General features: G+C 42.8%; 1 protein-coding gene across 5 annotated transcripts in view; it reads right to left on the bottom strand.

Annotated features, from left to right (window-relative positions):
• Positions 1-24,496, bottom strand: part of PUM2 (pumilio RNA binding family member 2) — a 148,592-nt gene that overhangs the window by 54,221 nt on the left and 69,875 nt on the right. For all 5 annotated transcript variants that reach the window (XM_067544719.1, XM_067544718.1, XM_067544721.1 and 2 more), the window contains exons 6-10: positions 23,017-23,287; positions 22,592-22,685; positions 14,048-14,173; positions 11,116-11,252; positions 8,266-8,404 (exon numbers count right to left, since the gene is read on the bottom strand). In XM_067544719.1, coding sequence (XP_067400820.1) covers positions 8,266-8,404; positions 11,116-11,252; positions 14,048-14,173; positions 22,592-22,685; positions 23,017-23,287 — 767 coding nt within the window. The remainder of the gene's footprint in view (positions 1-8,265; positions 8,405-11,115; positions 11,253-14,047; positions 14,174-22,591; positions 22,686-23,016; positions 23,288-24,496) is intronic.

Here is a 24,496-nt window from a genome sequence, read left to right as displayed (position 1 = left end):
CCAGGTGTCTCAACAGTCTTAGTTTCTGATCGTGACCACAGGGTGGCAGTTCCACTTATCTATGATGGATAGGATATTGTGAAAACAAGAGTCTGGTAAGAATGCCCTGACTGCACTTCTTTGAATCGAGAACTGCCCCTATGAATTCTATCCTCTGTGATGGGGGGGGGACGGATTTTTGAGTGTTAACCAACAGGCCCAGGCGGGTGAACTTTAACTTCATGAATGATATGTCCAATTCTACCTGTTGTCTAGACTTCCCTTTGATCAGCCAGTCATCCAGACACGGGAAGACCTGTATTCCCTGCTTCCTGAGGAAGGCGGCCACCACCACCATGCATTTCGTGAAAACTCTGGGAGTGGTCGAGAGGCCAAACAGGAGCCCTGCGAATTGGTAATGGTGATTGCTGACCATGAATCTGAGAAAACATCTGTGTCTCGGGGCTATCGACACATGGAAGCATGCATCCTTGAAGTTGAGGGCGGCATACCAATCATCTGGATCCGGGGAGGAGATGATCAACACCAGGGAGACCATGCAAAACCTCAGCTTCTTTATGAACTTGTTGAGGTTCCTTAGGTCTAGGATGGGCCTGAGACCTCCCTTGGCTTTGGGAATTAGGAAATACCAAGAATAAAAACCCCCTTAACTCCATGGGAACACCTCTTCCACCACTCCTCACTTCCAAAAGCTGCTGAACTTCTTGAATTCGAAGTTGCTCATAAGAGGGGTCCCTGAAAAGGGACGGAGAATGGGGGGGCGTAAGGGTGGGAGGGAGTGGAACTGGATAGAGTATCCCAGTTTTACTGTGCGTAGTCCCCACTTGTCTGAAGTAATTTGGGTCCAGGCATGGTAGAAATGGGATAAACGGTTTGAAAATAATTGGGGTGGAGGTTCCGAGCTCTGAACTGCTATGCTGTCCTTGGGCGCACTCAAGTTTTGTTTTGGGTCTGGGGGCTGCTCTGTGGGCCCCTTGTTTCTACCCAATGAGGAGTGGTAGGGCCTCCTCCTATTATTGTTATTGTTTCTGCCTCTCCTACAATTGGAATCCTGCCCCTGATGTGGCTGGTAAAACCAGGGGAGAGGCTGTGGCCTGAAGTGTCAACTCTGTAAATAGGGACTGGCCCTCAAAGGGTAGGTCCTGCAGTTTGTTGGACCTTGTGAGGGAGGCCCAACACCTGTAACTAAGAGTTGTGATGCATAGATATCCCTGAGACCATAGTCTGGTCTGCTGCATCCACTGCATTTAAGGACCCCCTCTAATGACGCTTTTGCTGTCATTTTGTCCTCCTCCACGATGGCTACAAACTCCTTCTTAGAGTCGGCTGGGATAGACTCTGCGAACTTTTGGATAGACCCCCAGGTATTAAGAGAGTATCTGCTCAGGACAGCCTGTTGGTTTGCCACCCGGAGCTGCAGGACCCTGGTGGAATACACCTTCCTGCTGAATAAATCCATTTTCTTGGCCTCCTTGGCTTTAGGTGTGAGGCCTTGGCTGCCCTGCCTTTCCCTCTCGTTCGCAGCCGCTACAACTAGGGAACCCGGGGAAGGGTGGGTGTATAGGTACTCGTAACCCTTAGATAGGACAAAGTACTTGCACTCAACCCTCTTTGCAGTTGGGGGAATGGAGGAAGGGGTTTGCCAAACTGATAGCGTGTTATCAATAGTTTTTATTAACGGCAAGGCCACCGTCGATGGCCCCGATGGGGACAATATAGCTGCCATAGGTCCGATTCCCCTTCGGCAACCTCCTCAACCTGGATTCCCAGCTTCTGTATGATGCGACGGAGAAGGTCCTGGGGCGCCTTATTGTCCTCCGGTGCTAGACTGCAGCCAGCCACTGCCTCGTCCAGAGAGGAGGATGACGACTCCCTCAGAGGACCGGACTTTTGCCTCAGAGGGTCTCGCGGCTTGACTCTCCCGCAGTGCTGGCAGCGTCAGACTCGGTGCCAGCATAGGTGCCTCCATAGTCTGTGCTGTGTCCAGGGTCAATGTCCCACTCAGTACTGGAGTCGATGTCAGGATGGTAGATGGTCTCCGATCTAGCCCGGTGGAGTCTGCTCCCCGATGCGGCCTGATGAAAGGCCTATGGGGTCCAGAAGGGCCGTTGAGTATTTTGCCACTGGGGTGGCCATAGTACCGCAAACGGCTGAGGCATCCCTTGTCCCCTGTGCCGACTCCTCTGCAAGGTAAAGGATTCTGCTTCAGATTGTGATGTGGACTCACTTTCCGGAGACCATGGTGGTGTGGTGCCTCTTGGTGTCAGCGGCTGGTACTGAGGTGAAGGTTGACGGGGTGGGTTTACCTTTGGAAGGTGCCGACTTGCGTGGCACCAGATCTGCCGCTTCCTGTGGTCTTTCCTGGGACTGTGGTTGCTGCGGCGCTATGCTCTCAATGAGCTCCCTAGACACTTTGAATGTCTCCAGGGTGGAGGGTGACTGGATGTCCTCCACCACCTCACCCAGCTCCCTGGCAGGGGAGTGGTCAGCACCAGACTCAACATACCCCTTCCCAGGGCCAGAGTCGACAGTGCCATGGTTCTGGAAGTAGTGATTGAGTGGCCAGACATGGGTCTCACCGCACTCTCTCTCTTACACCCCGCAGCTTTTGGAGTGGGTGAGTGACCCGTCCGATTTCTTGTGTGTCTTCTGAGGGACCGGTAAATGTGAGTGGTGACGAGCACTTTCCACTCTCTGTGCCGGCGACTCCTTAGGGTGCTGAGGGTTTACCTGAGTCTTTCCTCAGCACCGGGTGACGGAGAGAGGCTGGGGCACTTCTGACCGACACCAATGCACTGGGCGCCAGCTCCGAAGAACTCAGAGCTGGTCCAAGAGCTGCCTCCATCAGGAGGAACTTGAACCTCTAGCTCCTTTCCTTCTGATTGTGAGAACGGAATCCCTCGCAAATCTTGCACCAGTCTTTCAAGTGAGCCTCCCCGAAACACTTGAGGCACGTGGAGTGCGAGTCATTCCTTGGCACAGGTTTCTTGCACTCCACACACAGTTTGAATCCAGAGGACCGAGGCATGCCATGGCCCCTGGACTAACAGACTGATCCTTTAAGGGGATCTGCCTAACTGTCTGTCTACTCAATTGCTAACTATTAACTCTAAACGAACTATTTACAGGTACAAAGCAAATGAGCACTGGGAGAAAAGACTCTTGCTGAGCGAGAGGCGATGGATTCCAGCCGACCGTCACAGGCGGTAAGAAGAAACTGAGGCAGCGGAGGATCGGCAGGCCCTTATATGGAGCATTATGGACACGTGACTCCAGGGGGCTCTAGAGCCGACCCTACGGGTACTGTTGGGGGAAAAGCCTTCCAGTAACCGTGCACGAGGCCTGCACGCACCTAATTGGAATGGACATGAGCAAGCACTCAAAGAACCTACAGTGCTCTGCATAAGCCTACTCCCTCCTCTCGCTACAACATTTTTTCTAGTAGATCACACAGATTCAATTACAATCTTTATACCTATAACTGGAAAAATCTATTATACTGTCTCCTTCCATCCAATCCCATGCCATAGCCTATCATTACAGCTCTGAAAATCCACGGATATGGATATCTGCAGATTATTTTTTGGTGGATAGTGGATCGGATGCCGATCTCAAAGATGGGGAAGCAGCTCTCTGCAGCTCATAGCCTTTGAGATCTGGGGGTAGGGGCTGTCCTCCGATTAGCTATTCCGTGGGGCTCCCCTACCAGCCACTGATCAGCTGTTCTACCAGGCTCCCTGCCTGGCAGAACAGCTGATCAGTGGTTGGCAGGGAAAGCCCAGTAGAACAGCTCATTGGTGGTCAGCAGGGGAGCAGATGAACAGCTCTTGGGGTGGGTGGAGGGGGAGGAGGGGCGGCTCCCCCACCGGCCGTCAATCAGCTGTTCCGCAGGGGCACCCCTGCGAGCCGCCAATCAGCTGATTGGCAGGGGAGACCTTGTGGAACAAAGGCTGGCTGGGGAGTCCCTGCAGAACAGCTGATCAGGGGCTGGCAGAGAAGCCACAGGGGAGTCTCACAGAACAGCTCTTGGGGGGGGGGGGGAAAGCAGGCTGCCAATCAATCAGCTGTTCCACAGGGCTCTTTTGCATGCCAAGAGGGATTCAGGGGCCCCAGAGCTGTGGATGCCTGAGGATGCCGATCACCATACTGTGGATGTTGGTCTGCAGTAAGATGATTGCCTCAGGTGTGGATCAGATGCGGATCCACATTTGTGTATCCGCACAGGCCTCTACCTATCATCCCCTCCTGAACATCTCATTATCAATTTAAATTTAACATCACTAAATCCGACTCCTTGCCTTTCATTCTAAATCCTCCACCACTACTCCTTTCTCAATCACTGTTCTCGCCATCACCCTGCATTCTCTCATAATCTAGAGGTCATTTTAGATTTCACACTCTCCCTTGATCCACACATCCATGCTATGTCCAAATCTGGCTGCTGCTTCCTTCTCAACATGTCCAAGATCCAGTCTTTTCTTTCTAAGATAAAACTCTCACAGGCCCTCATCATCCCTGCTCTTGATTACTGCAACCTTCTTTTCTTTGGCTCCTGTTATAAGAATAGTCATACTGGGTCAAACCAATTCCTCTGACAGTGGCCTGGGCAAGATGCTTCAGACGGAATGAACAGAACAGGGCAGTTATCAAGTGATCCATCCCACTGTCTAGTCCTAGCTTCTGGCAGTCAGATTCAGAGACTTAGGGACACCCAGAGCATGGGATTATGTCCCCAACCATTTTAGCTAATAGCCACTGATTCACCTATACTCCATGAACTTATCTAATTCGTTTTTGAATCCACTTATACTTTTGGCCTTTATAGCATCCCCTCATCCTAACCTTCAACTCATCTAACTGTTCTGACCATATAACCCAACACCCTTTTAACCCCACCACTAGCTTTCCTCACATAAAATTCAAGCTTCTTGTCCTTCACTACTAGATCATTTCCTATTTATCTATGTGCCGCCACTTTGCTACTGCTGCAAACCTGTCCACTTCTGCCACAACCATCTTTGTGTTTTCTTCCAGGTTGTCTTTTAAGCATGGAATGCCCATCCCACCTCAATGTCCTTTCAAATCCCTCAAGACCTGTCTCTACCATTATATCTATGGAAACTGTCAATGGAGTAATAGATGGCCATTGGAAACGGATGCTAACTATTATTTATATCCTATAATTTAGAAACATGTTTAAAATGACTGAACTATCATGTTATGCACATAGGGAGGAACAGCACGTTCTTTTTACTTACTCCTTTCCCTATTCCCTCCAATTGTTTGTTACATCAACTAGTTGCATCTTATCTCAATTGAAATGTAAGCAGTGACCCATGTTCTTCTATGTTTATAGAGTGTCTAGCAGAATAGGGCTCTGTTCCTGATTGTGACTTCATGGCACTACTATAATATAAATAGCAGCAACCTCCTTTGCTAAGGCTGGTTGTAGTGCTATGGGATAGCCTATATACTTACCACTTAATCCTGGACCTTGTGTACTATTTGGATTTGACAAAGTCTGAGCCCATGGGATGAGGTAAAGCCTCCATCTAATATTAGATGCAAAAACAAACAAACAGTCACCCACCCCCCCAGCCATCTCAACGCTACCAAGGCTCATGCCGCACCAAGTCATCAGCAGCAGACCTGTACCAAAACAAGGTCAGATAAGTTAACTAGGCAGATCTTGATGATTCAGGCAAAACTGAGCACCTCATCCCTGATCAGACCTTGGGTGATGCTAGTTTTACTGACAGATGACCTTGCATTAATCAAGAGGTGATGAAGTTGACACCACCATCAGATTTTATTCTGTGAACATACCACATCTGAGAATGCCCAATTCTTATCTTTTATAGATTTCCTGATATGGTCTATACACTAAATATAGACTGAGCTAAGGTAATTATACAGCTTGAGCTCAAAACTCTCTTGGGTTTGGTGGTTTCAAACAGAACTAATATTTTCACAAGATGTATTTTTTTAAAAAGTAATACAAATAAAACTAGAAAAGAAATTACTAAATAATTAAAAAGTAACTTGTATTTGAACTGCTTCATTTCATATTCAGGATGATAGGTTTTGTACATTGTGCTTCTATGTTGTGAAATTTAGATGTCCAAGATAAATCTTTTATAAGCATTCAGCATGGAAATAGTTGAAACAATAACGGCACTACTAGAAACTATGTGTATTCACAACACACTTCATAATTAAACTAAGCCAATGAATTTAACATGAAAGTTGCTCTGAACACAAAACTGAAAATACCTGTCTTCTATGGAGACTGCATTAAGGTGATTTATTATGCATTTGTATGTTCAAATATTGTCTCTGAAACGGAGTTCTGAAAGGTTGGAAACTCAAACTGGAATTAAAATACCTTTCTTTCCTCTCCTTTGAAGATCCACTTTAGCTTGGACTAAGTGAGTTACTCAGTAAAGTTAACACAGACCCAGTTAGACACCAGAATGCAGCTAGCTGTTTTAAGAACTTATGGGGCCAGTTTCCACAAATTAAGGAAGTGCTAATGTGTGAATTTCATTTATGGGCAAATACCCAGTGCATGTGTGTATGCAAATCAGGTAACTGGTTTTATATGGGTCATATAGCTGCAGATACTGGGGATATTCCATGCACTGAAGGTATTCACAGATGGATGTTATTATGAATGACTAACTTTGGAAACCTGGCCCACACGGTTAAACAATTTAGTCTATAGATAGAATTTAGCCTAAGAAATTTCTTACCTGATAATTTTCTGTTAGTAGCTTATCTCCCCATTTATCATTAACGGGGTAATGACCTGCATTAGTAGAATTTGGAAGCAATCCAATGTAATTGAGCTCTAGAACTAAGCCCCACCTTTCAGCTCAGACCACCAAAATTCTCCCAAAGCTGTTGAAACACTCCAGCAACTGAGTATTACCCTTAAGAAACAACTTGAAATATAACTGCCTTAAGGATAATTCAAATGTTTACGTCTCCCTTTAGAAAAAAATTTCAATGTGTTACAAATTATATTCCAGTCATTTACCAGATTACCAGGTTGGATGAATGAGAAGAGAAGATGCTAACAGAAATAAAATCAACAGGTATGAAATCTTCTCATTCTGTTGCATGACTTCTCTCCTCAATTAATCATTAATGGGAAATAGCGAGCTGTGAATCACAAAAGTGTGTGTGTGCACGTGACCATGCATGCATGAGAGTTTTTATTATTAAAGTCAACTAAAATGCAGAAAAGCAAGTTACCCACAAGAGCTTTGTAATTTAAGGATTTATGTGGGAAACAACCGTGCAGCATTTGTCAACCAAAGAATCTGTCTGCAGAGGAATGGAATCTTACTTTGCAAACCTTCCTTAGATAAGGCTCATAAATTCTCCCCCAAATACACAGGCACAGAGCACCGCTAGGAACCTTGTAAAGGGAACCTTGATTCCTATTCTGTAAATAGTGTCCCAGATATCTAGCAAGCCAACTGGTGCTGGATTTTAACATCTTATCTGGAAACAACTTTGAGGCTCTAAGGCGCTGCATTTTGGATGGCACTCTCATCAACCTAGTGCTGTCTACACTCGGGGTTAGGTCGGTTTAACTGTGTTGCTCAGAAGTGTGCATTTTTCACATCCCTGAGAGACAGTTATATAGACCTAACTTTCTAGTGCAGACCAGGGCCCATGAAGGAAATTTATGGGACTTATCATAGGTACCAAAAATGGAGTACATCTATTTCAAACCCATCATCCTTTTCAGAGGTAATTAAGCAACAGTTTCCTTTTGTCTTCTATCATTTTAAATTCTCCATTTCAGATTCAATGTTATTAAGAGTTATGTAGTACAGGTATAAAATTTATTTTACAATAAGCAATAAATAATTCTTTTGGCATTAGCTGTAGTAACAATTCTGAGTTTTAATGTGGCTAATAACAGAATTATTTTGGAACCGCATATCTATGGGGCATTATCCATGCAGGTATAAGAGAGTTTTTAGATGTACTAAATACATTAACAGCAAAGACAAGTATATTTAAAGAAATTATATTAGATCTAAAAACAAATTGAAAGAAAACCTCTAGTATTTGAAAAACGTTGTCATAATTATACCCAAACTAAACAAACAAAGTTGTACAGAAACGAGCTCCAAATAGCTTATTACAAATATAACAGGATTTTAAGATATAGTAAATAGTTTATTTCTAATAAAACCAATATTTTAACTTGAACTGATTTTTAATTTCCTTAATCCATCAATTATATACCTGGCATGCCTGTAGCAAGACCCTGACCAAAAGCCAAAGCTGGATTTGCGGCCGCAGCTGCTGCAAGTGACTCTGCCTGTTGCCCTTGCTGACCCTGATTGGGAGTAAGAGGGCGCTGACTTGCTCCAGCACGCAGAACCTACAAAAGACCAATATGATACTATTTTCTTAAAAGCTGAGTACAAAATCAGTTATATGCTATAAAAGGTCTAGGACAGCTCCTTTGTGTATTTAATCTTTTTTAGCTGTGAATTCAATTTTCTGAATACCCCAATCTTAATGATCTCAAGTGCATAAACATGTAAATGTGTAACAGGGATAGACTATTTTGCTGAATGTACAATGATATAAAAGACCTGGGTTCAAAGATTGCCTTAAGTCTTTTGCTATTCAGCATCACAGAGATAGAGTATGTTTTAGAAATAGCAATGATTCTGGGGCAGAATAAAATTGTAAAAAGTTGTCCTAAAAGTTAAATCTATAAACATCACGCCTGTGAATCCAGACTGAAAACCAATCCTTACCTGACAAGCAGATATTTAAAAAAAAAAATAAAAATAAAAAATAAAAACAATTCTTTACCCTCACATTCAGCCAACTGAAAATTTCCTTCCTGAACATTCCATAATTTGAAAGAACTTATCTTCTGCTATGAAAATTTACCAATTGTAGATTGCAAATACTTACCTAACCTATCCCCCACCAATACTCAAAACACATCCTTATGTATTGATCATGACATTTTCTGGAGGTTGATAAGCGAACTAGATTTTGTTTCGGTTATGACGAATAAGCTTTATATCTTGTCACTTATTTGACACAGTCTCTTTTTCAAACCCAAAATTTGAAAAGAAAAATGCAGTTTAGTTACAGTGTCTTACACATATGCGTTCCCGCAAAAATATCTTGCACGCAAGTTCTTTACAGATTATATTGAAAGTTCCAAAACTTTTAGTAAGGCAACCCATCAACTGCATTTTCACTTTAAAAATATATAACTACTGAATGCTAGGAGCTGTCATACAGCGCTGTGGAGCATCATTTGAAGTGGAGGGGGACCTTCCTATCTCTCACTCTCACCTTCCCAGGCCCCTAAACCTCCTCTGCCCGCCCCCAGCCGAGTCCCCAAGCTCCTAGCACGACTAATCCCTCAGCCCCCTTGCTCTCACTCTCCAAGCCCTGTCTCCTCCTGCAGCATCAGCCAGCCTCTCTCCCAGGCTGCTGACGGTCCACTTGCTGGCTCTGGTCACTTCCTCCACACCACTGCTGCTGCTGCCACCTGGATCCTGATCCCTGCGCTGCTGCCCAAGGCCCATGGAAGTGAGTGTAGAGGTAGAGCACTTATGGCAGACATGCCGGGGGGGAGAGGGAGGTAGTGTTGAGGGGTCTGAAAAGCAGTGGCAACCCACCTAAACCCTTCCTCGGATTCACTATTTTGGAAACACTGGCTTAGCTAGTCATTGAACAGGTAAGAGAAAAAATTCTGATTAGCAACTGCTTTAATTGGGAGAAAAGATCCAGATACACAGGACTCGTCTTTGGAATTTGAGAGAGTGGAAATTCAAGAAAAAAGACATTCCTAATAAATTATATATTGGATAAGGATGGCATTCAATGTTTTATTGTTTTGAGGAAAGGATACTTTTGTTATCACATATACATTCTACATAAGATTTATTTTTGTCTTTAGGAAACATTTTTGTAATGGCTTCAAGCATTACATCACAAATGCCCTCACATCATAAAAATGAATCTTATAAATATGAAGCAATCTAGAGTTAATTATTAATGGAATTAAAGTAGTAAAAATATCATTTTAATAAATAAAATGGTAAGATTAATAACTTCAGTGATATATTTTAGTTACTATAGCTTTGATCTGTCAAAACAAAAATAACCCATAGCAGGACCTGTAATGTCATAGCACATGACCTTCCTGTTACAGAGCAACGCATGCAGTAAAACTACTGATTACTTTTTAAAAGTAGAGGAAAAACCTCCCAACAATATATACATTTTCCAATAGGTGGAAAACTAGCAGAGCTACTATAGCACAAACACACCCTGTTGCAGCATTACAAGAAAGAACTTCAAGAGGATGTGGCACTCGTTATCCTGATTTTTTTTCTTGCTGTTGATTGTTAAAATCACTTTAAACTTTATATGAACATTTGTGTGATTGTTCATGCACCGCTAGTAACAAAGGGCTTGTGGGCTTGTCTACATTTGAAATGCTACAGCAATGCTGCAGCTGTGCCACTGTAGTGCTTCCCTACAGACACTACCTACGCTGACAGAAGGCGTTTTCCTGTAAGGTTAGTAATCCAGCTCCCCTAGAGGCAGTATTGTCAACCCAGCACCGGGGATAGGTCAGTTTAATTACGCCACTCGGGGATGTGGATTTGTCACATCAGTAAGACGCTTAGCTAGGTCAACCTAACTTTTTAGTGTACACCAGGCCTGAGCATTAAAATCCATCTCCAATAAATTATAGCAACCCAGAAGAAGGAAGCAATTTTTAATGTATTCTTTTTAAATTAGGATTGCAACATTAACCAAATAAGAAAAAAAATAAAGGATTAATTATGCTGCAAGTGAAACTAAAAAGATGCTGATATAATTGGTAATATTAATGAGTTTAAGAAATGAGAATTAGTCAAATACCAAACAAAACTTTTGGTATACGGACTGTTGAAAAGCACAAGACAAAGTCTGAAGAGTGATGTGCAATTTCTGTTTAAAATTCCAGCTGAATTTTCTTTTTAAACTGGTATTTTGAAGTGGTGAACCTTATACAAACAAAACAATGAAAAAAAAATACTGTTCCTCTGCATGATGAATGTACTCTACCTGTTGCTGTCCTTGCGCTTGTGATGCCGCCTGTTGATTTGCTGTGCTGTTTGCAGCTGCGGCTTGCTGCTGAAATAAATTGGCTGGATACACCCCCCATGGAACTCCATAATATTGAGGAGGGACCACTGCAGGACCTAACAAAAAACACATTTTCAATTTACTGTTGTTCATCAAATTATTATTGTTCAATTGCAATTGTGCCTATAAACCTTGACTGGGATTTTGATTCTACTGTGCTAAATGCTGAATGAACATCACACTACTAGACATTATCATCCCTGCCACAAATTAATCTACTTTCAACTTTACAAAGAGAACTTGCATTGTAATTGTCCAGAGCTCTTAAACAGTGGTCCCAAACTGTGGGGCATACCCCCCAAGGGGGACACAGAGGAACATTTGGGGGGCACATACCAGGGCCAGCCCTCATGGAAGGTGGGGAGGGAGAGCCACTCAGTCACAGCTCTGCTCTGCCTCCAGCCCCACAGCTCTGCTCCACCCACAGCCCAGCTCTGGCCTGAGCCACATCTCCTCTCTGTCCCCCGCTCTGCCCCCAACCACAGCACTACTCTGCCCCCTAACACAGCACCACTCTGCCCCCACTCCAGATCTGCCCTCATTCCCTCTCCGCGCCCAGCTTAGCTCCGCCTCTAGCCCCAGCTCCTCCCTCATTTCCAGTTCGGCCCCCAGCTCCGCCATGAGCTCAAGCTCCACTGCTGAGCCAACTGTACAGTAATGGAGGGCAGGCATGGACAGATTCCATTTCTGGTAAAAACGGGCATAACAGGAAAAATTTGGGCACCACTGTCTTAAAGGGACAGTAAACGTTAGCAAACCAGACTTGTACCTATTTTAAAAGATCCATTTGATTCAACTGATGAGCTTCATTTTAAACCCCCTTTTTCTGGTTTGAAACATTAACAGAAGAACACAAGAAAGGCTGATATCCTTAGAATAAATAAGAATGTTAACTGTGGGAGTACTACAGTGTATATGAAAGAGTCACGTCACTGTAGTTTCTGTTCTCTGAATGCAGCCATTGGGTTAGACAGTCAACCCTGAGTCTAAGTTTTAAACATATAACTGATAACTCCCATAACTGGAAGTTGTTCAATTGCTTTACCATAGCTTATACCCACCTGTTGATGTGAGACAGCAGTAATTACTTTCTGGACACACTTTATATTCAGGTTGCTTCTACAAATAGTTTATAGAAGGCTTAGATATGATTAATAGATATTTTAAATAAATGGTTAATCAATTGTTCTAGAATGAACTCTAGAACAGGTGGACAACTATCACGGCTTATGACCACCTACTGCACCTTCTACTGATGTGCTCTTAATCATCTATAACCCAGACTTCCTATTCTCATCTATAAACATGCTTTTAACATCTATTAATTGTTTATAAACCATTTATAATTGAAACCTTACTACAAGTCAGATCCTGATCTTGTACAGATGGGATTGAGAAAAATTGTTGTTTTGAGGTCAAAATCAGTTGTTTCCACTCAAAGAAATTTTTGATAAAGCTTGTGAAAGTTGCTGCTGATTGGATGAATCACGTTGTAAACTGCTGATTGGATGACTCACTTTGCAAACTGAAGTTACTACCACCAAAAATAAATTATCCATGTTCCTGGTCTACCAGTGTCTAACAGCTCAAAAGGAAACGTTTAAGTTTGTGAACTCCTCAGTCCCTAAATTAGTTGTTAAATAGGTGTTCTGTTGTAAGTGTTTGAAGATCACTATAATCCAAACAGATACATGTATGTGGTCAAACAACTGGGAGTGGGACACGAGAATTCACACCATATCAATAAATACCCTTCTGGTAGACTCTTGTAAAACTAGAAACACACAATGTTCAGTAGACAAAGATCACATGTAAAAAGGTATGCTCAAAGTCAGTTTACCACAATGATTAACAAATCACTTCATGATTCCACAGGATAAGCCCAGTCTATCCTGCTTAAACCAAAGAGCTTCCTGCAGCAATGTTTCTGGCCTTTTTCTTCAACACCTCTCATTTTCCACTTCCTCATTCTGTACCCCTTTTCTCTTCGGCAAGTTCAGCCACGCGATTTTCTTCTCTCTCTCTCTCTCGCACGCACGCAAGATCACACCCTTCAAACTGGGCTGAGTTACAGGCTTAGTTTTCCAAGCCCATAATGATATTAAAAAACCTAGTAGTGAATGGCTCTATATACCACCATTTCCAGTTACCTTGCTCATCAAATGCCAGTTTTCATGTACTGTGCACATATTTTATATTCCTTTCCACCTCCATAAATGGGTGACAACAAACTTGAAATCTAATCACTTTCCAAAATGTCAGAAGCAGTTCCATACACTACACTTGCCCCAAGTGTTCTGCAATATTTGTGGTTTTACAATCAGACCTTTCTATGTAAAGGTATTTTTCCCATTTCCTGTTGCTGTGTGAAAGATCCACAAAAACAGGGAACACACAATCTACTTGATAGGGTACTAGATAGAGAATCAAAAAGATATGATTTTCTAATCTCAGCTCTATCTATGACCAATTGAATCACTTTGGCAAGACACTTAGAATCTTTGGGGTCTCAGTTTTTCCATTCTTAAAAAAGAAATAATGATACTTAACCTTTTTAATCATTTTCTGATAAAATATTAATAAAATTAATCTGCTAGACAGAGCAATCCTTGACAATATTTTCAACAATTAAGAATACAAAATACTCAAAGAAAGAAGTGCAGTTTATTAAGTGGATTATGTCCTCTTAATTATTTATAGAAAAAAATCTTCAAAACTACAAATATTGATTGATCTACCAATCAACCATTTTCCCAATAAAGAAAATGTATAAGTACGTTTGTAAAAAGGCATTTTACTATTTTCTAATTCTAATCAGTAAATTATAATAAAAAATTAGAAAAAATGTTACCTGCTAGCGTTGCTGCTGCAGCTAACCCTGCTGCAGTATACGGGTCAGTACCTGGAGGAGCAGCACTGATAATGTACGGGTTTGGCACAAAAGCAGCTGGAGCCAAGCCTGCTGAGAATACACCTGCTATATTAATAAACAAAGATTCAATTTTAGCAAATAGAGCCAACCAACATTATCGCACATTTAATGAATGTGATCACAAGTATACCTGTATTAAAATAAGTACTTCATGTACTCTTCTTAATGTTTTGAAGTAGAGAACGCAGCAGAGAAATCATTACTTCCATTTTTTCTCACCAGAAAATCTCTGCCCTAACCCTATTCAATGATGTCACATGAAGGCAGACAGCCAAATCTTGACAAATTTTATAAGTGCTTGTATGCAAATGCAAGTCTAAATATTAAGATGGGTGAACCTGAGTGCCTGATATTAAATGAGAATAATGCTATAATAAGCATCACAGAAACTTGGCGGAACAATGATAATCAATGGGACGTTGTAAGTAGGGGTGTAACAGGATAAATGTTAAATGGTGAGCAGTACTCTCACCATTTAGCAAATTCATCAAACGTTTAAACGAGGGGGGGGGGAAGCTCATCCCTGAGATTTTGAGCCCCCTACCTGCAGCGGCTGTTCGTGTTGCTGTAGGAGGGGGTGGGGGCCGCTCACCAGGCTGGCTGCAAGCTGCCCAGCTGCAGCGTCTCCTCAACAAGCATGTACTGGGCTCGGGGTGGGGCCATTGGGCTGGCTCCTCCCTGAGAGCTTGAGCCCCACAGCTGCTCACGTTGGGGTTGGGAGCATGCTGGGCTGACTGGTCCCTCAGCAAGTGCCCCAGCTCACAGATTGTGTGCTGGGGGGAGGAACCACTGGGTTCAGTAACTGAGTTATTCATTAACTGAGCAACTCAGTCATTAACACCTCCAGTCATCAACTCAAACTTTTTATGCATTTTTAACCATTTTACTTTTAAACAATAAAAACTATTTATAATCTTAAATGAATCAAATTGTACTACTGAATCTCTGCGGATAGAAATTCCATGCTTGAATAAGGAGTACAGCAGTAGAAATATACAGTAGAACCTCAGATACGAACAACCCGGGAACAGAAGTTGTTCGTGACGCTGAAATGTTCGTATCTCTGAATAAAACATTACAGTACAGTACCCTGCAGTCAGTGTCTTCCAGCTGAGGCTGGGAGAGATCTCTGCAAAGGTGGCACCTGGCATCACTGCAGCTCTCTGCCCTATTCCTGTTTCTTGCCTTTAGGCTGAACTAGCACTACAAGCCCCAGCCCTCAGCTGCCTCTCCAGGGTTCGCCGTGCTCTGTCCACTGCCCGCCACACTCCAGAGGCAGCATGTGGCAGGGGGCTGGCGCCAGCCTGCTGCCAGCACCCCTCCCTCCCCTGCCCCCTGCACTCCCAAAGATGCTGGCAGGATCCAGGAGTGCAGCCGCAGGCAAAGCTTGGGCCGCATCAGTGCCCAGCCTGTGTCACTTTAAAACTCCTCCAGAGTGCAGCACGCAGGCAGCACCTCAGACTCTGGCTCCCACTCCAGGCCAGCCTTTGGCTGCAACAGCAGCAGCTCCTAACCTAGCACCGGCAGCTTCCTTCAGTTCCTTGCAGCATCAGCAACTTGGGCTGCGGCAGCTTCTTTCCCGGGTTTGGACTGAGCTTGTAAGCTTATCTCGCTCCAGCCAGGGGCAGGGTGTGTGCATGATGAAAACAGCTTCCCTCTCCCAGGGGAATGAAACAGCACCCGTGACTAACCGGAAACAGCACAGATCCCAGGCTGCTTCTGCTCTGCATGCTCAGGCTGCCTTGGGCTGGCAACAGGGGCTCTGAGCAGTGCCTGTGAACCTCATCGTCTTCACCTACCTGTAAGTATCTACCCCTCACATGGCAAGTAGAGTTGGGTACAAGAAACCCAGATGTGCCAACCTTTAAGATGCAATAAGGCACAGTACAGTATTTGTTTTCTTTTTTATTTTCTCCCCTCCGCTGCTGCCTGATTGCTTACTTCCAGTTCCACGTGGTGCTCGGTTGACCAGTCAGTTCATAATTCTGGTGTTCGTATCTTTGAGGTTCTACTGTACTACCAACCACCTGACCAGACTGTGAAATGCTCAGGGAGATTAGAGACGCTAAAAAACCCAGAAAACCCAACAACTATCCCCAAAGTGACTGGGAACATGTCACCTGGGACAGAATGCAGAGATAAAATTGCAGACACCATTAATGAGCAGCTAGTCTGGAACCCACAAGGGGAGAGGAAATTCTTGATTTAGTCTTAAGTGGCACACAGGATCTGATCCAAGAGGTGAATATAGCTGAACTGCTTGATAATAGCGCCCATAATGTAATTAAATTTAACGTTCTTGTAGGAGGAAAATACCAAAGAATGCCAAAGAAACCCACCACAACAGCATAGGGGAATTACAAAAAACAAGGAAGCTAGTTAAATGGAAATTAAAGAGGGACAGTCACAATAGTGAAACGCATGGAAACTTTGTAAAAACACCATAGAATAGTGGTTCTCAACCCACGGGCTGCTTATTGCCCAATCAGCACACTGCTGCAGCCCATGTGACATCCTCAGGGCCATACAGGTAGCATATATATTATGTGGATGTGGCCCACATAACACATCGAGAGTTACACATGCGGCCCACAATAGTAAATAGGTTGAGAAACACTGCCATAGAGACTCAAACTTAACGTGTACCCAATAAAAACAACAAACAAACAAAAACAGTAAGGATAAAAAAAAAATGCTACCTCTGCTAAACAGAATAAAAAAGGCAGAGACAAAAAGACATCCTTTAAAAATTGTCAAACATTATTGAGGAAAATAGAAAAGAGCATAAATTCTAGAAAGTCAAATATAATTAGGCAGGACAAAAAAGTTGTAAAGAGTTTTTGTCTTTTGTTAGTTTCTAACAGAACTTCTCCTCCCCCCTTAAAGTACATCAGAAGCAGGACACCTACCAAACAATCAGTGGAGCCCCTGGATGATAGAGGTGCTAACACTCAAGGAAGACAAGACTGCTGTGGAGAAGCTAAATAAATTATTTGCATTGGTCTTCACTGCAACGGATGAGAAGGAGATTCCTACACATGAGCTATTATTTTAAGGTGATAATCTGAGGCACTTTCCAGATTGAGTTATGCAGTATAGGTGTAGCTGTGCTGGTCCCACGACATCAGACACACAAAGGCGGGTGAAGTAATCTCTTTTATTGGGCCAACTTCTGCTGGTGAGAAAGAGAAACTTTCAAGACACAGACAGCTCTTCTTCAAGTCTGCTTTCAAAAGACGAGCCTGGGAGCTGAAATTCACTGAAAGCAGACCTGAAGAAGAGCTCCATGTAGCTCCAAAGCGTCTCTTTCATCAACAGAAGTTGGCCCAATAAAAGATATTAACTCACCCACCTTGAAGTATCAACAGAGGAGATTTTGGAACAAACTGATAAATTAAACAGTAATAAATCACCAGGTCCAGATGGTATTAATCCAACTGTTCTGAAGGAACTCAGATATGAAATTGCAGAACCACTAACTGTGGTATGTAACCCATCGCTTAAATCAGCCTCTGTAACAGGTAACTGGAGGAATGCTAATGTGATGCTGTTTTTTTTTTTAAATTGGTCCAGAGGCGATCCTGGCAATTACAGGCTGGTAAGTACCATCCAAATTGTTTGAAACTATAGTAAAGAACAGAATGATCAGATATATAGATGAACATGATTAAATAGCATAGGTAAATAGCAGGGTCCCCCAAGAATCTGTATGAGAACCAGTGATGTTCAACATATTCATAAACGATCTGGAGAAAGGGATGAAAAGTAAGACAGTAAAGTTTGCAGACAAAAAAAAATTACTCAAAATAGTGGTGTTCAAAGCTGACTGCAAGAGTTACAAAGATCTCATAAAAGCAGGTGAGTGGGCAAGAAAATAGCAGATGAAATTCAACATTGATAACTGCGAAGTAATGCACATTGGAAAACAATCTCAGTTATGCAAAATGATGGGCTCCAATTACCACTCAAGAAAGATCTTGGAGTCATGCTGTATAGTTCCTGAAAACATCTGCTTATTGTGCGGTGGCAGTCAAAAAAGCTAACAATATTAGGAACCATTAGGAAAGGGATAGGAAAGACAGAAAACACTATAATGCCACTATATAAATCCATGGTACACCCACATTTGAATACTGGCCACCTCATCTCAAACAAGATGCATTACAATTGAAAACATACAGAGAGGGCAACAAAAGTTATTAGCTTCCATAGGAGGAGCGATTAAAAAGATTGGGACTGTTCAACTTGGAAAAGAGACCACTAAGTGGGGATATGATAGAGGTCTATCAAATCATGAAAGGCATGGAGAAAGTGAATAAGCAAGTGTTATGTACCCCTTCACATAACACAAGAACCAAGGGTCACCCAATGAAATTAATGGGCAGTAGGTTCAAAACAACAAAGTAGTAGTTCTTCACACAATGAACTTGACTTTTGGAAGTCATTACCAGGGATGTTGTGAAGGCCAAAAGCATAACTGGGTTAAAAAAAAGGATGAAATAAATTCATGGAAGATAGGTCCATCAACAGTTATTAGCCAAGATGGTCAGGGATGTAACCTCATGCTCCAGGAAACCCTAAATTTCTTACCGCCAGAAGCTAGGACTGGACAACAGGGGATGGATAACTTGATAATTGATCTATTCTGTTCATTCCCTCTGAAGCTTCTGGGACTAGCCACTGTTCGAAGACAGGATATTAGGCTAGATGGACTAGTGGTCTGACCCAATAGAGCCATTTTTATGTTCTTAATGCTAATCTTAACAGCCTGATATTGCTGTTCTGCCTTTCACAACTGTCAACTCAATTTTACCCATATGCACACTGTCAACATTTAGGTAGCACTAATCTTTCTAGTATCTAAGCTCCATTTGTGACTGGGACTCCTAGGCGCTAAGATAATACAAATAATAATTATACTGGGAGAAGAGGGACTGGGAGACTTGCAGCTGAAGATGCTCGGGGTCTTGCACTATTGGCTCTGCTCCTGAAACAAACTTCGCTCACTTGTCAGGATGCCACAACATGAGGGGAGTTCTGGTCTAACTAAAAGACCAGAGGAGAGCCATTCAACTGTAATGACAGCCTGGGTGGACCATCACAGCATGGATGGACATGGATTGGGCTCAACTGGGCATCCACTTCCAATTTCGTTCCCCAACAGATCCACTCCCCGATGTTCCCTGCATATAGATGCCCAGCCCCCATAAGCAAGGTGGTGAAGGAGGATGAAAGTGGGGTGGGTGCTGGAGTCCACTGCCTCTTCACCAAAGTATCTCAACTTGACGGGCTCCCTTGATCTGCTGTCTCAGCTCACTGAAGTAGTAGTCTTTGAAGAGCCCTTTTGTGTCTTGATGCCTCCACAAAGACACTCAGCTTCCCTGTAGTTGCTGCTTCTGCCTTGACTCCTGAGAGCACCCAAGCAGCAGCATCAAGGGAGAAGAATATCTTCTTGCTGAAGTAGGTATCAATGCACCGAAGTCTCTCCAGGGCATACTGTTCATTGAGTCAAGGGATGCTTCAGCACAGAGCTCCTCACAAAACAGGACTCAGGCCTGCTCTACACTACAGAGTTAGGTTGATGTAAGGCAGTTTAGACAAGGCCTCAGTTAAATAACTTCCATTAAGCTACCTGTTAAAATAAAAAAAAAAAATCCAACCTGTCTTTTCCTTCAGACTTTACTGAAGCATTGGGGTGTAACGTTTTGACTTTGCAGGGACTTTGACTCTTCAGATAAGACAAGAGTCCAAAAAACCACAGAATTCATAAGTTCCAGAGGGGTAGCCGTGCATCTGACAAAGTGGGTTTCTGCCCACAAAAGCTTATGCCCAAATAAATTTGTTAGTCTTTAAGGTGCCACAGAATTCATAAGAAATTTGTAGACTAAATTCGAACACTGAAAACTTAAGCAGAGGGATTTTAGCTCTGCTTTAAATACAAAACTCAATACTACTTTAACACCACAATTGCTAGTGCATCTCTAGGATAAACAGCTGTTTCCAAAGGAATGAAGTTAATCAACATCATAAAAGCTATTTTGCACTTCTATAGTGCCTTTTACTGGAGGATCTCAATGGCTATTATAACTATCAATTCAACCTCAGACTACCTCTAGGAGAAATATTAAGTATTATTAGCTGGGGGGAGTGGTAGATACCCTGCAAGGTAGGGATAGGATACAGAGTGACCTAAACAAACTGGAGGATTGGGCCAAAAGAAATCTAATGAGGTTCAACAAAGATAAGTGCAGAGTCCTCCACTTAGGAAGGAAGAATCCCATGCACAGCTATAGACTGGGGACCGACGAGCTGGGTAGCAGCTCTGCAGAAAAGGACCTGGGGGTAACGGTGGATAAAAAGCTGGATATGAGTCAGCAGTGTGCCCTGGTTGGCAAGAAGGCCAATGGCATATTGGGCTGCATTAGGAGGGGCATTGCTAGCAGGTCACGGGAAGTGATTATTCCCCTCTATTCGGCATTGGTGAGGCCGCATTTAGAATATTGTGTCCAGTTTTGGGCCCCCCAATACAAAAAGGATGTGGACAAGTTGGAGAGAGTCCAGCAGAGGGCAACAAAAATGATTAGGGGGCTGGAGCACAGGACTTATGAGGAGAGGCTGAGGGAACTGGGCTTGTTTAGTCTGCAAAAGAGAAGAGTGAGGGGGATTTGATAGCGGCCTTTAACTACCTGAAAGGGGGTTCTAGGGAGGATGGGGCTAGGCTGTTCTCGGTGGTGGCAGATGACAGAACAAGGAGCAACGGTCTCAAGTTGCAGGGAGGGAGGTCTAGGTTGGACATTAGGAAAAAGTTTTTTACTAGGAGGGTGGTGAAGCACTGGAATGGGTTACCTAGGGAGGTGGTGGAATCTCCATCCTTAGAGGTTTTTAAGCTGCGGCTTGACAAAGCCCTGGTTGGGATGATATAGCAGAGGTTAGTCCTGCTTTGAGCAGGGGGTTGGACTAGATGACCTCCTGAGGTCCCTTCCAACTCTAATATTCTATGATTCTATGATTCTATGATTTTACAAATGAAGGAATTGCTTCATTTATACTTATTTTAATGCCATAAAATAAGTGAATTTCCCACTTTTAGGGCTGTTCTACACTAGAGTTTTGTTGACCAAAGTCAGCTTTTTTAAGCAAAACAGTGCTGGTGTATACATTGCAATCTCTCCCCACCGCACACGAAACTGCCCTGTTTTTTCGACAAAATAAAACCACCTTGATGAGAGGTGTAGAGCTTTTTTCAGCAAAGTTTAAGCGACATAACCAAGGGTAGTGCCTACACTGACACTTTATCGCTGTAAATGACCTCCCAACTATCCCACAATGCCCATCGTGACCGCTCTGGCAAGAAGTTTGAATCCGGCTGCCCTGCAGCCATCTGCCCTCTCCCCTTTCAAAGCCCCAAGAAGTTTTCAAATAACTCACTGTGGAAAACTCACTCCATAGCAGGCAGCAAATGCAATCCTGTCTGCCCTAAACTACAAGGAGGGACGTAACTCCTGTGTGCTGTGCAGAGCCAGGGAGGGAAGCGGGGGCTGTGTCCCCCTCTTGCTGAGGGTGTACCAGTCTCCTTGAGCTGGGGTGTGGGGATAGGGGACACGAGCTGTCGGTGCAGCAGCTTCTGCCTCAGAATCGATTGCTTCCAGATGCTGCTATCTGAACTTAAAGAGACAGTGTCTGGACACACTCACTGTCCCCCAACACACATTGTGTCTTTCCCCCCCCTCCCGCACCAAAACACTTCTGTGGGCTTCTTGCGTTTGTGTTCAGCAATGTCAGTTTGGCTGACAGCACAGTTTAAAAGTGGCTGTCAAACTAGTAGGATGCCGATGGAAGGATAGGATTCAGAAATCTTCATCACATCATGCAATGCCTGCCCCATGAGGCATTGCAAACCTTCGCAAAGCACCCTGCATGCAGTTGCAGTTTGATAACTACCTACAGTGCACTGCTCCCTCTGTCAACAAAAAAGCTGATGGTGTGAATGCACTCCACTGACACAAGGAGACAGTGAAGACATGCAACAGCAGTTTAATTACAGCAGTGGCTGTATGCCTGCAAAAAACTTGTGTCAACCAAACTTTCTAGTGTAGACAAGGTCTTAGTCTCATCCATGTTTTCAATATACAGTTCTATATAAGCAAAACTAATTTTCAGTCATTTGACCATAAACATGTAGTAGGCACATATTTAGGTGGAGGAAACAAAACACATTTTTTAGGAACTGCTATATAGGATAGGAAACAATTTGATAAAACAGCTCTTCAAAACGATCACTACTATTTTTCTTTCCAGTGCATATATGCATATACTATCTACTATTTAGTTAGTTAGAACACCACAAACCAGCAAATCTGAATTAGATTTGGTGTTCAGTAAACCGAAAGCAGTGTAGCAAAACAAAACAGTCAGCTTTTTGTCACTGACATCTGAAGTATTTGTGCATTATAAAAATCTCACCTATGTGCGGCTGCTGAGCTGCAGCCAAAGCGTACTGTTGCTGCTGGGCTGCTGTTAACTGCTGGACAGTTAGCGCATTAGTTCTCTGGAAAAGCTATAAAATAGCAAACATTTACGTTTTAAATGTAAAGATGTGAGATATGCTTAAAGTTAAGAATTTACATATAAAGGATACCATACAGAAAGAGACTCTTCTGACATACTAATAGGTTGGAAAATTGTGCATCAAATATTTTACATTGAAATTTTTTTTTATTTATTTGTTCCCATCTTAATCTCTCTCAAGTACAGGAGTTTAATAAGGTGAAATACATCAAGAATTCTATGCTTAAATAGCTAATTATAAAAACCAAACATACAAATCACACATCTTCAAACCACAGAATATTTCACATTCTCTTCAGTTCTATAAGCACAGCACTAACCTGCTGCTGAGAACTGTAGTCAAAAAGTCCTACAGTAGCTCCTGAGGAGTCCATCTGTACCTGATTGCCAGGATAGTCAAACTGTAAAGAATCAAGACCAACTTGTTCCATGGCATCCAGATTCTGAGTTTCTGGATTTGAAAATTCTTCTACCAGAGGTTTGTGGGCTGTAGGATTGGGAAGCGGACCTAATCCTTCTGTGGTGTTAGGGTTAGGACCCAGGCGCTCAGCTACTTCTGTTGGGGAGGCTTGTCGGCTTCCAGGAGTACGACTGCACAGAGGAAATTAAAAAAAGATAGCTTCTTACAGCATTGATAAATCAATCAATTATGGACAAAACATATTACAAAGTAGACCAATCTTTAAAAATGAAGAAGTTTACAAATATAATCAAGCGAAAGATGATTCACTGTAAGCAGTTTAATACGCATATATAGGTGGCCCAGGAAAAAGCACATCTTTAGCTTTACCACTTTATTTGCATTATAAAGTCCACTGAAAAATACCTCCAGCCTGATCTGAATGAGATGAAGTGAACTGCAGATGACCTGTCAGGGCTTGCCTTGATGGCGAGTTAGTACCTAGCAAGTAGGGGTGTAAATCTACACCGCGTTGGCATGTAGCATACTAACTGGCCATGTGGACCCTGTTACCACACACTAAAAGCACACTGTACAAAGATTGGTAGGTATTGCACTCCATACCTACCTATGTCAGTCCTACCTTCTATTTTCTCTGCAGCACTCAAAAGGTTTAAATCTTTCTCATTGAAATAAAGGCATGGGTGCCTTGAGTAAATCTGCAGACATAACTCTGAATTTTCCAGTATCAAAAAATCAGAAGTCAGTCTTTTGTTGGGGGAAGGAAAGAACGCCATAACACCTGTGACTTTTAACAAAGTGATTCAATCCAGAGCACATATAGCCACTCTAGTGCTTTGATGGCGACAAAGAGCAACACCAAGGCAGGTTTCTATACTAATTTAGGAATCCAGGGAACTTTTGTCAGCTAGTAACCCAGTCCGGCTCCAAAATTAGATTATGCATTAAAAACCATTTAGCACTGCTTATTCTTTGCCTGTTACATAGTGTCAACAAAGCTAGAAATGAAAGAAACTGAAGTTTAATACATTGGTTATTTCAGTATCCATTTCACTTATAAAGAAGAACTCATTAGGAAGAAAACCCACAGTACAAGATAATTCAAAATGCTGTTTTAATATAAATAGCAAGAGGTACAGGAAGGATAGGACAAACTTTTTAGAAAAATGTATTTAGTTAGGATAGGTGTGCTCCTTATAGTAGTGCTGTTGTGTTGCTATAGTTAAAGTTGTGTCAATCGTTCAATTATAAACCTCTATTTGCAGGGATTCATAACTGCTTCAAAGTGGCCATTTTAGTTAGATAGCCTTCTCTATTATTTCTTGAGAGGTTTACTGGTTTTGGATGCTTTTTTGCACTAGTGCAATTAAAAAAAACAG

The sequence above is a fragment of the Emydura macquarii genome, unplaced genomic scaffold (genome assembly GCF_026122565.2).
Source record: "Emydura macquarii macquarii isolate MOO-44397 ecotype Brisbane River unplaced genomic scaffold, CSIRO-AGI_Emac_v2 contig_1027, whole genome shotgun sequence".
Taxonomy (NCBI): domain Eukaryota; kingdom Metazoa; phylum Chordata; order Testudines; family Chelidae; genus Emydura; species Emydura macquarii.
Note: the sequence above shows the minus strand (reverse complement) of the source record. Positions and strands in the feature narration are given on the sequence as shown.